Here is a 12,164-nt window from a genome sequence, read left to right on the forward strand (position 1 = left end):
CCTTGAATCATCAACACGGCTGAAGTGACGATTGACACTGCTGCAGCTATATTTTTGGACAAGTACTTACGCAACTTCATTAGTTTGCCCAAGGACACTAGAGGAGCCAGGCATCAAACCACCAACCTTCCTACCTGAAACCAAACCTCCACTTCTTACTTTCACACAGCTTCACATGGTGCGATCGTGTCTTTGTTTCTTTTCTGCTCGTTGTTTTGTGCTCAGTTTGCCACAAATGCTAATTTTCATACTGTTCACACCAGCTGTGAGTGTATGCAACACACACACACACACACACACACACACACACACACACACACACACACACACACACCTCATTAATGAATTCTTTGAGAAAAACACACTAATCAGAATGACAAAAAGAGCAGGACAGGAGGAAACAATGTCAGCGTATTTTCTCGTGTGCTGCTAAATTTCCCGTCCATTATGTTTAACCACTGTGCTTAATGAGCAAATCAGTCAAAGCCGGGATATTAACGATGCAACTGGTGCCGAAACACAATGGGCGCAAACAAGACCGCCAGTTCACGTGGCCACTGCCGCCTCCAGACTGTTGTTATGCTAATTAATTCACTTTTAGTTCATTAATCATTTTTATCTCAACCAGTGAAAGAGGTTTGTCTCAATCCTTTGGATTTTCTTTGCTCCAAGTTGAAAACCCCACAGCCGATTCTCAGTTTTGCTTGAAAAACCTCCCAGCAGCACAGAGACGATCTCCACAGGTCTCCACTGACTGAAACAAATAAACAGCACAGAGTTTTCAAGCCTACTTTCATAATTTTTTTTAGTAAAAAGTGCACTGACAAAGAAGAAGATTTTCATGTGAGATTTTCTCCTGCAGATGTCTCACACAGCCACCAGTGCCTTCTGCCGCTCCATCAAGCTGCAGTGTGAGCTTTACCCGTCCAGAGAGGTCGCCATCTGCTTGGACCCGTACTGCGGCCTGGGCTTTGTCCTCTGGTGCCTTTGCAGGTCGGCAATCGTAGTTCCTAGTTCTTATTTAGAGCTAAAATGGAAGTTTTTAGCATTTCTTACTTTCTGAATGTTCCTGTTTGAGGCTTTTATATGACCAGGTTGTTTCTGTTTTCTCTGCTCTTTAAGTTTCAGTATAATTAATAATCACTAGTTTGTGTTTTCCTTTGTATTCATGACTGACATGTTTGTAGCTCTTTAATCATGTAACCGTGCAGCCTCGCCGTACTCGGCGCTCTCCTCTCTGCAGTGTGTACTCAGGTCACCAGTCCATCCTGATCCCTCCGTCCGAGCTGGAAGTGAACCCGGCTCTCTGGCTGTCAGCCGTCAGTCAGTACAAAGTTCGCGACACCTTCTGCTCCTACAGCGTCATGGAGCTCTGCACCAAAGGCCTCGGCCTGCAGACGGACTCGCTGAAGGTAAAGCGGTGCGGGCAGCTCCGTCTCACGGAAACCTTGGTTGAATTTAACGACCGACAAACCTTCTGACTGTGAAATCCTTTCTGTCCCGTCAGGCTCGAGGGCTGGACTTGTCTCGAGTGAGGACCTGCGTGGTTGTAGCAGAGGAGCGTCCCAGGATAGCCCTGACGCAGTCCTTCTCCAAACTCTTCAAGGACCTGGGACTTCACCCCCGAGCCGTCAGCACCTCCTTCGGCTGCAGGGTCAACCTGGCAATCTGCCTGCAGGTCTGTCCGACTTCCTGCTTCTGCTTTGCCTTCGAGCATTTCTTGGTGTCACGTTTAAGAACCTAGCTGGGGTTTTTTTTTGTAGGACAGGCATGTTATTAGCGGTTGTGCTCAATATTCGGTATTGAAGAAAGAATTCCAGGAAGCACCCTTAACCCTCACTGTGGCATCTGCAGCTTGGGTACATGTGAAACAAGTTTCTCATTAACAAAAACTAAGATCTGATTCAAACGAGGACTCAAACATGTAAAAACTCCATTGTTAGAAGTTTGTAACTGAGAAAGGAAGATTTACATCATCTTCATCACATGAGTGCGGTATGTGCAGATCAGGCAGCCTGAGATTTTGCAGAGTTTAGGGTATCAGAGAATTTATCCTTTCATATTTAATGATACAAGGGTATTCTTGCGTTTAAGGCATTAACCACAGTTCTCTGATCCCTGCATCAGAAATTATTATGCATTAAGTAGAAAAGTGTGAAACTGGGTGGAAACCCCCCCAAATATCTGTTCCAACGACATTAACTCTATCCTACTCGGATGAACATGAGGGAAATTCAACTTAACAGCAGATAAATCACATTAAACCGAGGCTGTGGTTATATCTGCTCGTCTACTTTAATCCACGAGGTACAAGGAGGATTTTGTCCGTTATTCGGCTGAGCAGATGGTCGTCACTGTCAGTCCATCACAAGCGCAGACGACGGTCTGATGCGTTACACCTTGACAGGATGGAGTAGGAGAAATGTTGAACTGTTTGAGTCCAGCTGAAGTAAACCAGCAGACGTGCGTCACGTTTCAGGCACCGTGGTACAAAGCACGGTTGATATCTTAAAGAAGCTTTTCCTAAAGACGCCAAAGAACGTATGTGGAGCTTTCCTGTTTTTCACCTGTCGAGGATCTATGCCACAGCCGCACGTACTTGGAAATTTGAAAAAGAACAAAACTTATGGAATATGAACGTTTGATCCTGTGCTTCAGTCTGTTGTCTGGTATAAAATACTGTAAAGTGATTACAGTAATACGGATTGATCACCTCCAGTGAGATCTTCTGGGAAAGCCAGTCAGAGGAAGCTGTTTGGCTTGATTTGGTTTATTCATCCGACTGCTGTGTTTCATGTTTTTCCTTATATGACAGTACCTGTGGGACTGCTTGTATGGTGAGGTCTGAATAATAAGCTCTGAGCTATCTTTGGTGAACGGCACGTTTACACCACTGTCCTTGGTACTGGGTGCGTCCCAGATCTGAGTATCAGAATGAAACCAAAGAAGAGTCGAGATGACTGAAGATGCAGCATTTTAAAATATCTGTCTCTTAGTGTTTGCCCCTGAGCGAAGCTTAAAGAGTCTTAGACCTACAGATGTGGTCAGAAGTTTACATCTACTCCAACTTTTTTGGCCAAAAGCTTGTTGATGGGTACCACACGGTCTGGTTGAGTTGCGACTTGCTAAGGACTATTTTAACCACTTTCTGGTAGTTCACTCCCCTCAGTTCTGACTACCTTCCCTCTCTTCGTTATCATGTGTGGTGTGAATCGATGGTCTCGTTCACTCTTAGCATACAGCTCGATGTGTACATGTCATCTGTATGGCTGACAACTGCTCCACTCTGTAGTCAGTCTTGTTAATGATCTCATTGAGGGGGTTTATGTCTATGCAGAACCGCTATAGCTCAGGACCAACGTAGGTGTGGACCACGTCAGGGCCTGTCCCTTTCTTTGATATGTGCCACTGTGATGGTTACTAGAGCCTCTTCAGGGTGGTTGCTGTGGTTAGATCCACTGAGCTTGTCCTGTGCTCTTCCAGTATTGCTCTGTCTCATTATTTCCCTGCTACTGTGTGGAACAGCTGGTTTCTCCTGCCTTCTAACGCTTTCTCTTCAAGCAGAGGCCAAGTTCAGCCTCCAGCAGCGTAGATCAGCTGGTTAGCAGGTATTGTCCGTAGTGCTGCATTGGTAACCTATCCTACTGTAACTCAACGATCACTTGGGGCTTGGTACCCAATCTCGGGGTGGGGGTGATGATATCATCGTAGCATGTTTGTTGTACCCCTTCTGTTGGGTATCAAAGATTCAATTTAACGCCGTCTGCTGGGGTTACTTGTGTAGTAGCGTTCCAACACACGTCTATTGCCCAGTGATACCTTCTTGTTCCAGTAGCCACTTCCTCAGGGTGCCCTGGCTCCTCAACACCTGATCTGAGCCGGTATGACTTACTGCTTCAGGTAGGCTTGGTTAGACATGGGGGGGTCTAGCCCAGGACCCTTACTGGATACGGACGGCCCAGGCGGGAATTCGTAAACTTCAACTTGTGCACCTTATTCTTCTTTTTCCAAAACAGGTCATTCATGTTCATCACAAGTGGATGTAAACAAGCAGATGAGATGAAAAATTATATTTTTACAAAGTGTGATGTCGAGCAGCTCTCACAGCAGTTCTTCTGTGCTCGGTGTTTCTGTTGTTTCTTCGAGGCCTGCTGGGTAAACACCGAGAACAAGTCGAAGATGTTTGATTTCCCCACAAGAAAAGATCACAGATATCCAGCCTTTAACGAGTTTTTAACAGTCAGCAAATCTAGCCGATCTCTGCTGAAGTGCAGTTTTGTTCACAGCTTCGTTTATCACTTGAAGGATTTCTGCAACTCCTGCTCAGCTGAAGCCTGTAAGAGTGTTCGGACCGCAATGCAAGAACGTCTGAATGTGCCGTTTTTGCAGATGCGCGGCGTTCGTCCGGAACAGTCGGAGGGTTGGACACTAAAAAACAAAAAGTCATTCTCTTCACCTGCAGAGCGGTTTTTCATTTCCTGTATGTCTCAGGTTCAGGACCATCCTCCATTTCAAGCTGATCATTGCTTTTACATTTCAGATCTGATTTGCAGCTTTCAGCCACGTCAGGAATTAAATGAATTGTTAGAAAAGTTATTATATTATAACGATTTTACAGACTTAATGGGGAGATATGAAACTCTAATATAATTTAGCCTTTTAATCGTCAGCGAGTTTAATTTGCAGACTCGCACGCTAACACAGTCGTAACACTGAAATCATCACACACTAACTTACTGTAAGCTTTAACTTTGTTTGGCAGCTTTAAATGAGCAGATTAACATTTGGCTGAAGACTCTTTTCTGTTCTTACTGCTTGTTTTGGTTTTCTGAGTTTTACCCTTTTGACATTTTTTTCTTACTTCCTTGTTTTGTGCGTAACCCCACCCACATTTCTCATACTTGGTTTTGTCTCCACCTTCCCTCCTTCTTTACTTCCTCTTCTACCCCTTCACTTTCCTCCTCCTCCGCCCCCTCTTTGCTGCTGTAGCCTCACAGGCTGGGAAAACTTGCCGACCAGGTAGGGAACCACCATCAACCTTCCCCGCCCAACAGCAATAACCGCCACCATCACCACCCCACTGCCTGCCAGCACACCTCTCATCAGATGGCTTTAGATCTAAGTTTAAGAGACGCTTGGCTGGGTCTCACGGCACTTAGTCAATATCAGGGACACTGGAGCAGCTTTACTCTGTGGATTTCGCCCACTCAGTATTTTGGCTGAACTTTGACATGAGATGAATAATTATACTTTCCAGGAGAAAACCCCCCAAATCTGTAGATGTGTTACTCACAGCTGACACGTCTCCAGTCAGATGAATTATAAATACAGATGATTGACATCTGTTCTGTTCCCAGCAACAAAAAGAACAAACAGCAGAACATTTGCAATAAAATCCATCTTAGAATAGCTCAAATAAAGCAGCATAGCCACTCTGCTATAACCCACAAATTTGTGAACTAGACCTTTAGTTGGGCTGGAGAGGAGCCCCAGACAACAGTGACTCATCGATCACAAGCTAGCCGCGCCCTGCTTTAACTAGGCCATAATTTATAAAATGCTACACCAAAGAAAGGTAGTGATTAAGACCAAAGACTCATTAGGAGACTGTCTTCCAGTGTAATCAGCGGGTGACGCCCCTCGTCTCTATCTGGAGTCACCCGCTCCCGCTTTCACGTCTCTTCTTCCGTCTATGATTCTGCTCTGATTTGCATGTATGGCTCGATTTTTTTTCATCATAGAAACATGCAAGCAAATCTTCCTTTATATGGAAAAAGCATAGAGGCTGTAGCCATAAAACTACTGCATATAAATAACATAAGACTGAGTAAAGAGACAGATGTAAGGCAAGTGGCATTATAAAACAATTAAGGAAAGGAACCACCAAACAATAGGCTAGTAAAAAATTATCAGATCTATAAGATTATTAAGACTGTAAAGTAGATGGTCATGAGAATTTGCATAATTAAGATTAAGGAACTGACCTCCCAGCCCATTGTTCCTTCAGTGGGCTGGTTTCAGTCATTATGCAAATGTACTGTTTATAAGATTGAAACCTGCAGTCAGCTGAGACTGAAGAAGTCACCTGTACGAGTGACGAAACGTTTCTCCCACAAAACGCTACGTCCAGCTGATCAGAATCCGCTTTTGGAGATTGACTTTCCTGGATGATTGAGAATGCATCAAGACGTTTCCACTGCTATCAACAAGCTCGTTAGCCGCAGCAGCTCAGTGCTGCAGCTAACTCCCAGAAATCACGAATATGTGACAGTGCAAGGATACATGTGCATGTGCCTCTCTGTGGTGTGAGTCCAGCACCAAAGGATGTTTGCTCTGCCTGTTCCAATCAAATTTCCCTTTGCCAATAAATCACTGAATACTCTTGAAGCGGTCACTGCCTGAAGTCTCTTCAGAGAGGGCGTTTACATTTTTGCACTGTGGGTGTGTGGGCGTAAGACTCCCAGGATGCCGCTGTGTGTCCGGTGGTGGGTTTTTAATCCTGGATTAATGGAGGGATGGATGGAGGAGAAGAGAGGTCGGAGAGGGGGATCCTTAATCTCGTCCTTTTTCGCTGTCTTAATTTTTCTTCAGTGATTTCACTCATTCAGAGTACAGTAGTCGGCACAAAGAGATCTGACTGAATGCATGTATTGTGCAACCTCTGTGTACTTTAGAAACAGTGAATTTGTCCTGGGTGGGTCGTCACGCGGGTATAATTGCAGCTACTAATCACTTTTCCCTTCTTTACTTTATCGTTTGCATGTCAATCAGGTAGAATCTGACTTTGCAGAAAGTTTGTTGATGTGCATTTATTTTTGAAATTGTTTGACTTTCCTTCTACAATCACTGCTGTTGCTCCCACATTGATCGTTTCACACGGTTGTAAATGCTGTAGATCAGGGGTGGGGAAGTCCAGGCCTTGAGTGCTGGTGTGCTGCAGGTTTTAGATCTCACCCTGGGTCAACACACCTCAATCAAATGATTAGTTTGTTCCCAGGCTTCTGGAGAACTTGTTGAGGAGGTAATTTAGCCAATTAAATCAGCTGTGTTGGATTAAGGAAACAACTAAAACCTGCAGGACACCGGCTCTTGTTGCCTGGAGTTCCCCACCCCTGCTGTAGAGGGTCGGGTTCCCACCTTCCCACCCAAAACATTTACGTCCCTCCTTCAGTGGAGGTAAAGCTTTTCTTTATGACCACACAGCATCCACTGCAGTCTGCTAGGAGTCGATAAGCTGTAGCAATTTTTGCATAAAAAGGACGTTTTGTGAGTCTGTGGTGTTCACACTTTCTCTCGCTGGTGTTTCTCAGGGCACCTCAGGACCTGACCCCACAACTGTTTATGTTGATATGAGGGCGCTGCGACATGACAGGTAAGTGTCCTTGCTGCTTTGTTAGAAGCTTAACAGATACTTTTGCAGAAAGATGTTCGGTGTCTGAAACCTCTTAACGACTGCTTTGGTCACCAGTAATTTGCATGAAAGATGCCAACTGCTCTCCAAGCAGTAGTGAAACTGAGAAGCGTGACGCAGACTGGAAATGGAGACACATTCAGAGTGTGTTTCAGCATTAATTAAAAAAATACATTGTCAGATGGTTCAACAAACACAAAATATTTCCTTCCAGGTATTTTATGGCTCACGTTTCTTCAGGCCGATGGATTTTCGTGCTCGGCTGGAGTCGGCAACACCAGCCTTGTGTATTTTTTAGATGTTGTTTTCATGCACTGAATCGGTTTTCCGTCGACTCTCACGCGGACACAGTCTATTCTGTGCTGTAAAGTCTTCAGCCGGTGTCCTGCGGGATTTCAGCGGCGCCGCAGCGCTCTGCCGGACGGCTTCGCTCGTGAAGTTTGTGAATGAGAGAACACGACTCGGCGAGCGCTCTCAGAATAAATAAAGTGCTCAGCAAAGATTGTTATTGTAATGCGAGGCTTATTCTCTGCAGCTCAGAAGCATCGCTGCAGGCTGACGGTAAAAAAGTCTGAATATAATGAGAAGCTGGAAGTTTCTCTGAGACAATATGACATGCATACTGTCACCCTCACAGCCTCTCCACAGTGTGAGAGGGGTGAACTTTAAAACCCATCAAACCCAGTCTGAGTCACATTTCCTGCTGGGTAACTCCGCCATTTGTTTTGCCAGACTGCTGCTTGTCAGTGAGACAGCTCTGACTCTTAATGAACCAGCCAGGGCTCAACATCAGTGTCAGATTTCAGAGGAGAAACGCCGTCAGTTTTCCAGCTGGTGGAGATGGACAAACACATCCGAGATAACAAGCGAGACTCGGACTTATTCAAACATCTCTGACGAGAAGGGCCTGCGGGATTAAAGGAACAACGGCGAAACGACCAGCAAGAAACCGGCACAAACTGAAAAATGCATTAATTTGAACTCGTCAGGAGCTTGTTACTCATCCCTGAAGCTCCCCAGACGCAGTTTCCTGCTCCCTGATGCAGCCCGTCATTACGGTGCTCAGCCTGTGTCTGCTGATTTCCACACAGAAAAGTCGCAGCACACGAAGCAGCAGGGCCGTGCAATCCCGCTGTGTATAAATATAACTGTCAGTGTGCATGATTACATGTAATCACTGCTGATTTAAGCTGGCCCGAGTCTACCACAGGCTCTCCGTGTTTGCAGTCTGACAAACCACTCGTCCTGGTTTATTTTTAGTTTTACTGTTTCAGCTTTTTCCCACAATTCTGTTTTTGTTTTTTTACATCACATCAACATTAGCCGTTAGCGGTCAACAGTCAGAGTTAAGATCCTGTCCAGAATCCTGATTATGGGATGTTGATTAGAGATAATACGCAACCGACTAACAGAAACGTCCCCGTTTGTCTGCTCTGCAGGGTCAGACTCGTAGAGCGGGGATCGCCACACAGCCTGCCACTGATGGAGTCTGGGAAGGTCAGTTTTATCTAAATTTAACGTTTATTAACTTTTTCAAAGAAGCTGTTTTTGGTCTTTGCTCGATCTGCGTCTCTCTCTTTGAGCAGATCCTGCCGGGGGTCAGAATCATCATCGCCAACCCAGAGACCAAGGGACCAATGGGAGAGTCACATCTGGGAGAGGTTTGTCTGAGCTTTAATGGTCTTCTCTATAAACAGATATTTGTACGTGAAAATAAAAAGGCTTCTGGTTTTCGGACTTTGGTCCAAGCTCCTTTGACCAATCGTGTTTGAGCATCAAAGTCCTCGAAGTTTTTCCATTCTGGGGGTTATTTTGAATTATCTGTTTAATTGAACAGAGACTCAACTTTCATATCTGCATCCATAAAAAGATATAAGTGCATGAAGCAGGACCCAGATAGCCTTTATGCACCTGCTGAGGTCAGCAGAGTAAGTGATCATTAACCTGAAATATTTACTTTTTTTTTTTTAAACTCATTGAATTTGATCAATTAAACCTAATATTTACCAATTTCAGTAGAAAAGGTGCGCCTGATAAGGTTTCCTTTGGTAGATGGTGGAAAACAGGAATATTTCTGTCATTTAACAGTTTATCTATTACTTCATTTCTTTGGTTTAGCATGAATGGCCATGGGGGGGGGGGGGGGGGGGGGTCTTTATCAGTAAAAAGCTGTACATGTGAAAAAAAACCCCAAAATGTACCCCCTCCTGTGCATTTTCCATTGGGCCAGATTGGAGTCCTTGCAGGGCTGATTCTGGCCCCCGGGCCTTATCTTTGTTTTCTCCTGGAAGCTCTGCAAGTGGAAATGACAAGAATCTGGGACATGAAGTGAAAACATGGATGTTTGTCCACATCTGTTTGACGTTTATAGAGGAAATAATCCCTTGACGATTATTTTCTGCTGTATTATTTGTGCGTTTGCAGATCTGGGTGCACAGTGGCCACAACGCCAGCGGTTACTTCACCGTCTACGGGGACGAGGCGCTGCAGTCCGACCATTTCAACTCCAGGCTCAGCTTTGGAGACACGCAGACCGTCTGGGCTCGGACCGGATACCTGGGCTTCCTGCGCAGGACGGAGCTCACCGACGCCAGCGGAGGTCAGGGCGGGCCGTTCGTCGAACACGGTCGACGTGGTTAATGGGGCTGCGGCTGACCTTTAATGATCTCGCACAACAACAAGGAATAAACGATTAAACGGCTTCAGCGCTGATTTTAAGTGCTGCCGGCTCCTCCTGATTGGCTCTTTCTCTCTGCTGAGATCAAGTCTGATATTTAAAACACTCAAATGTTTATTTCCAGCTCATAACAGTCAGATATTCAGACATCTGCAGAAAACGCTGAGTTTACTTCGTGACTTTAATCTGTGCAGGAAGACCGTTCACGTTAAAAGCTTTGATAACTCGTACATTAATCTAAAAGCGCAGCATGGTGGCTTGAAAGGAAATCTGTTCGTGTCCACAGAGCGCCACGATGCCCTGTACGTGGTCGGTGCTTTGGAGGAAGCCATGGAACTCAGAGGGATGCGTTACCACCCCATCGACATCGAGACCTCCGTCATCAGGACGCACAAGAGCATCACAGAGTGGTGAGCATCAGCCAATTATGACATTACAGTGTCTTTATGAAAAAATAAAAAAGTGTGTTCAGCTCTCGCCACGCCTTTACATACGATATGTTACTCGATGTGGTTTCTTGACATTTTTTCACCAACTTTAACCTTGGACGCTAACAATCAAGGTCAAATGCTTTGCCATCCTAGGTACTCATGTCCCCCGAGGCCTAGCACATTGTCTTGAAGTTTGAAGAATAAAGTTATTCCAGGTTTTCACATTTGTTTTGCCTCGATCGAGCTTTTATTAGAATCTGCTGTCACACCAAATTTGAACGTGATATCTTAAAAACTGTGGATGAGAGCTGCCAACACGTCGATTACACACTCCGCCCCTTCTGGGGTGACAAGAATTCAAGTTTTCGTCATGTGTGTCCGCAGCGCGGTGTTCACGTGGACCAACCTGCTGGTGGTGGTGGTGGAGCTGGACGGTTCGGAGCAGGAGGCCCTGGACTTGGTCCCCCTCGTCACCAACGTGGTGCTGGAGGAGCACTACCTGATCGTGGGCGTGGTGGTGGTGGTGGACATCGGCGTCATCCCCATCAACTCCAGAGGGGAGAAGCAGAGGATGCACCTGCGGGACGGCTTCCTGGCCGACCAGCTGGACCCAATCTATGTGGCCTACAACATGTAGCGCCCCCTGGTGGCTGAAGAATTATTGAGGAAGATGCAAAGACAATTCTGCTCCAGAGACCGAAGGAAGGAAAAGCGGAGCCGAGGCAGAGTTTCCGGCACGAGGGGGAGGAGGTGGTCGACCTTTTTGCCCTGAATTTTGGTGCTTACTCCCAGGCTGCGTAACCGCTGCAAACTAGCTCCCAGAATCCAGCGCTGGCATCTAGATTGCATTCAGGTCATGCTCAGTCTGAGAGGAAGTGCGGTCCCCGGGTCGTGCCGACTGTTTACCGAAAAGTGGAAAACTCGCAGCAGTAGAGGACAATCGTTAGGAAAGATCCCGGCTTTTAAAGTGCGTGTGGCTCACTCTCTATTTTCATGTTATTTGCTTTCCTTAGGCTATTTTTTTGAAAAGGATATTTACACACAAAGAGAAAAAAACCCTAAACGATATCGACCATTACAAAGTGCGACATATGTTTTGATACGAGGGTGAGGGGAGCGCGTCGCAGCCGCCCCCCGGTTTTACGATGAGGTACGTTTCTTTCGTATTTTTCTTGTTTTGTTTGGAATCGTTATTTTCTGAAGCCCCATCTCAGCTAAAGTCGGCGTGCTAATTTTCATATACTAACAGCTGCAGCCTTCAACTCAGTTTATTTTTCCGTACAAACTAACGGCTTCGACCGAAGCTAAACACAAATTCATATCATGTAAGTATGTACAAACAGAAACTGATTTAATTTATTTTGTTTCTCTGTTAGAAGTATATGACGAGACGTTCGAGAATGTTTTGCTCTTGAATATTTGCTAATATTACGAAAAAGAAAAAAGCATTGTATTATCTTGAGTGAAACAAACTCACATCAAGCCTATTATTGAAAATAGAAATATATGATTATAGATTATATTGAAGATGAGCGTAAGGACTAATCCCAGACAAAAGCAGAAGGATGAGGGGCCGTGCGTCTGCACGTTGGTCTGAAATGTGTCGGTCAAATGGAAATTATAAAAGCGATGCTCCGAGTTTTAT

General features: G+C 45.3%; 1 protein-coding gene across 8 annotated transcripts in view; it reads left to right on the forward strand.

The window, feature by feature from the left end:
• LOC146647574 (disco-interacting protein 2 homolog C) overlaps window positions 1–11,836 on the forward strand; it is a 195,635-nt gene extending 183,799 nt beyond the window's left edge. For 6 of the 8 annotated variants that reach the window (XM_085388739.1, XM_085388741.1, XM_085388745.1 and 3 more), the window contains 10 exons: window positions 863–993; window positions 1,244–1,412; window positions 1,508–1,678; window positions 4,990–5,019; window positions 7,311–7,372; window positions 8,851–8,908; window positions 8,998–9,072; window positions 9,836–10,010; window positions 10,375–10,498; window positions 10,904–11,836. In XM_085388739.1, coding sequence (XP_085244865.1) covers window positions 863–993; window positions 1,244–1,412; window positions 1,508–1,678; window positions 4,990–5,019; window positions 7,311–7,372; window positions 8,851–8,908; window positions 8,998–9,072; window positions 9,836–10,010; window positions 10,375–10,498; window positions 10,904–11,156 — 1,248 coding nt within the window. In that variant the 3' untranslated portion in view covers window positions 11,157–11,836. The remainder of the gene's footprint in view (window positions 1–862; window positions 994–1,243; window positions 1,413–1,507; window positions 1,679–4,989; window positions 5,020–7,310; window positions 7,373–8,850; window positions 8,909–8,997; window positions 9,073–9,835; window positions 10,011–10,374; window positions 10,499–10,903) is intronic. The other 2 variants (XM_085388742.1, XM_085388743.1) reach the window with 1 other exon arrangement.
• The last annotated feature ends 328 nt before the right edge of the window (window positions 11,837–12,164 follow it).

This window comes from Rhamphochromis longiceps, linkage group LG18 (assembly GCF_057381845.1).
Source record: "Rhamphochromis longiceps isolate RC_006_pf linkage group LG18, R_longiceps_female_GT1.1, whole genome shotgun sequence".
Lineage (NCBI taxonomy): Eukaryota > Metazoa > Chordata > Actinopteri > Cichliformes > Cichlidae > Rhamphochromis > Rhamphochromis longiceps.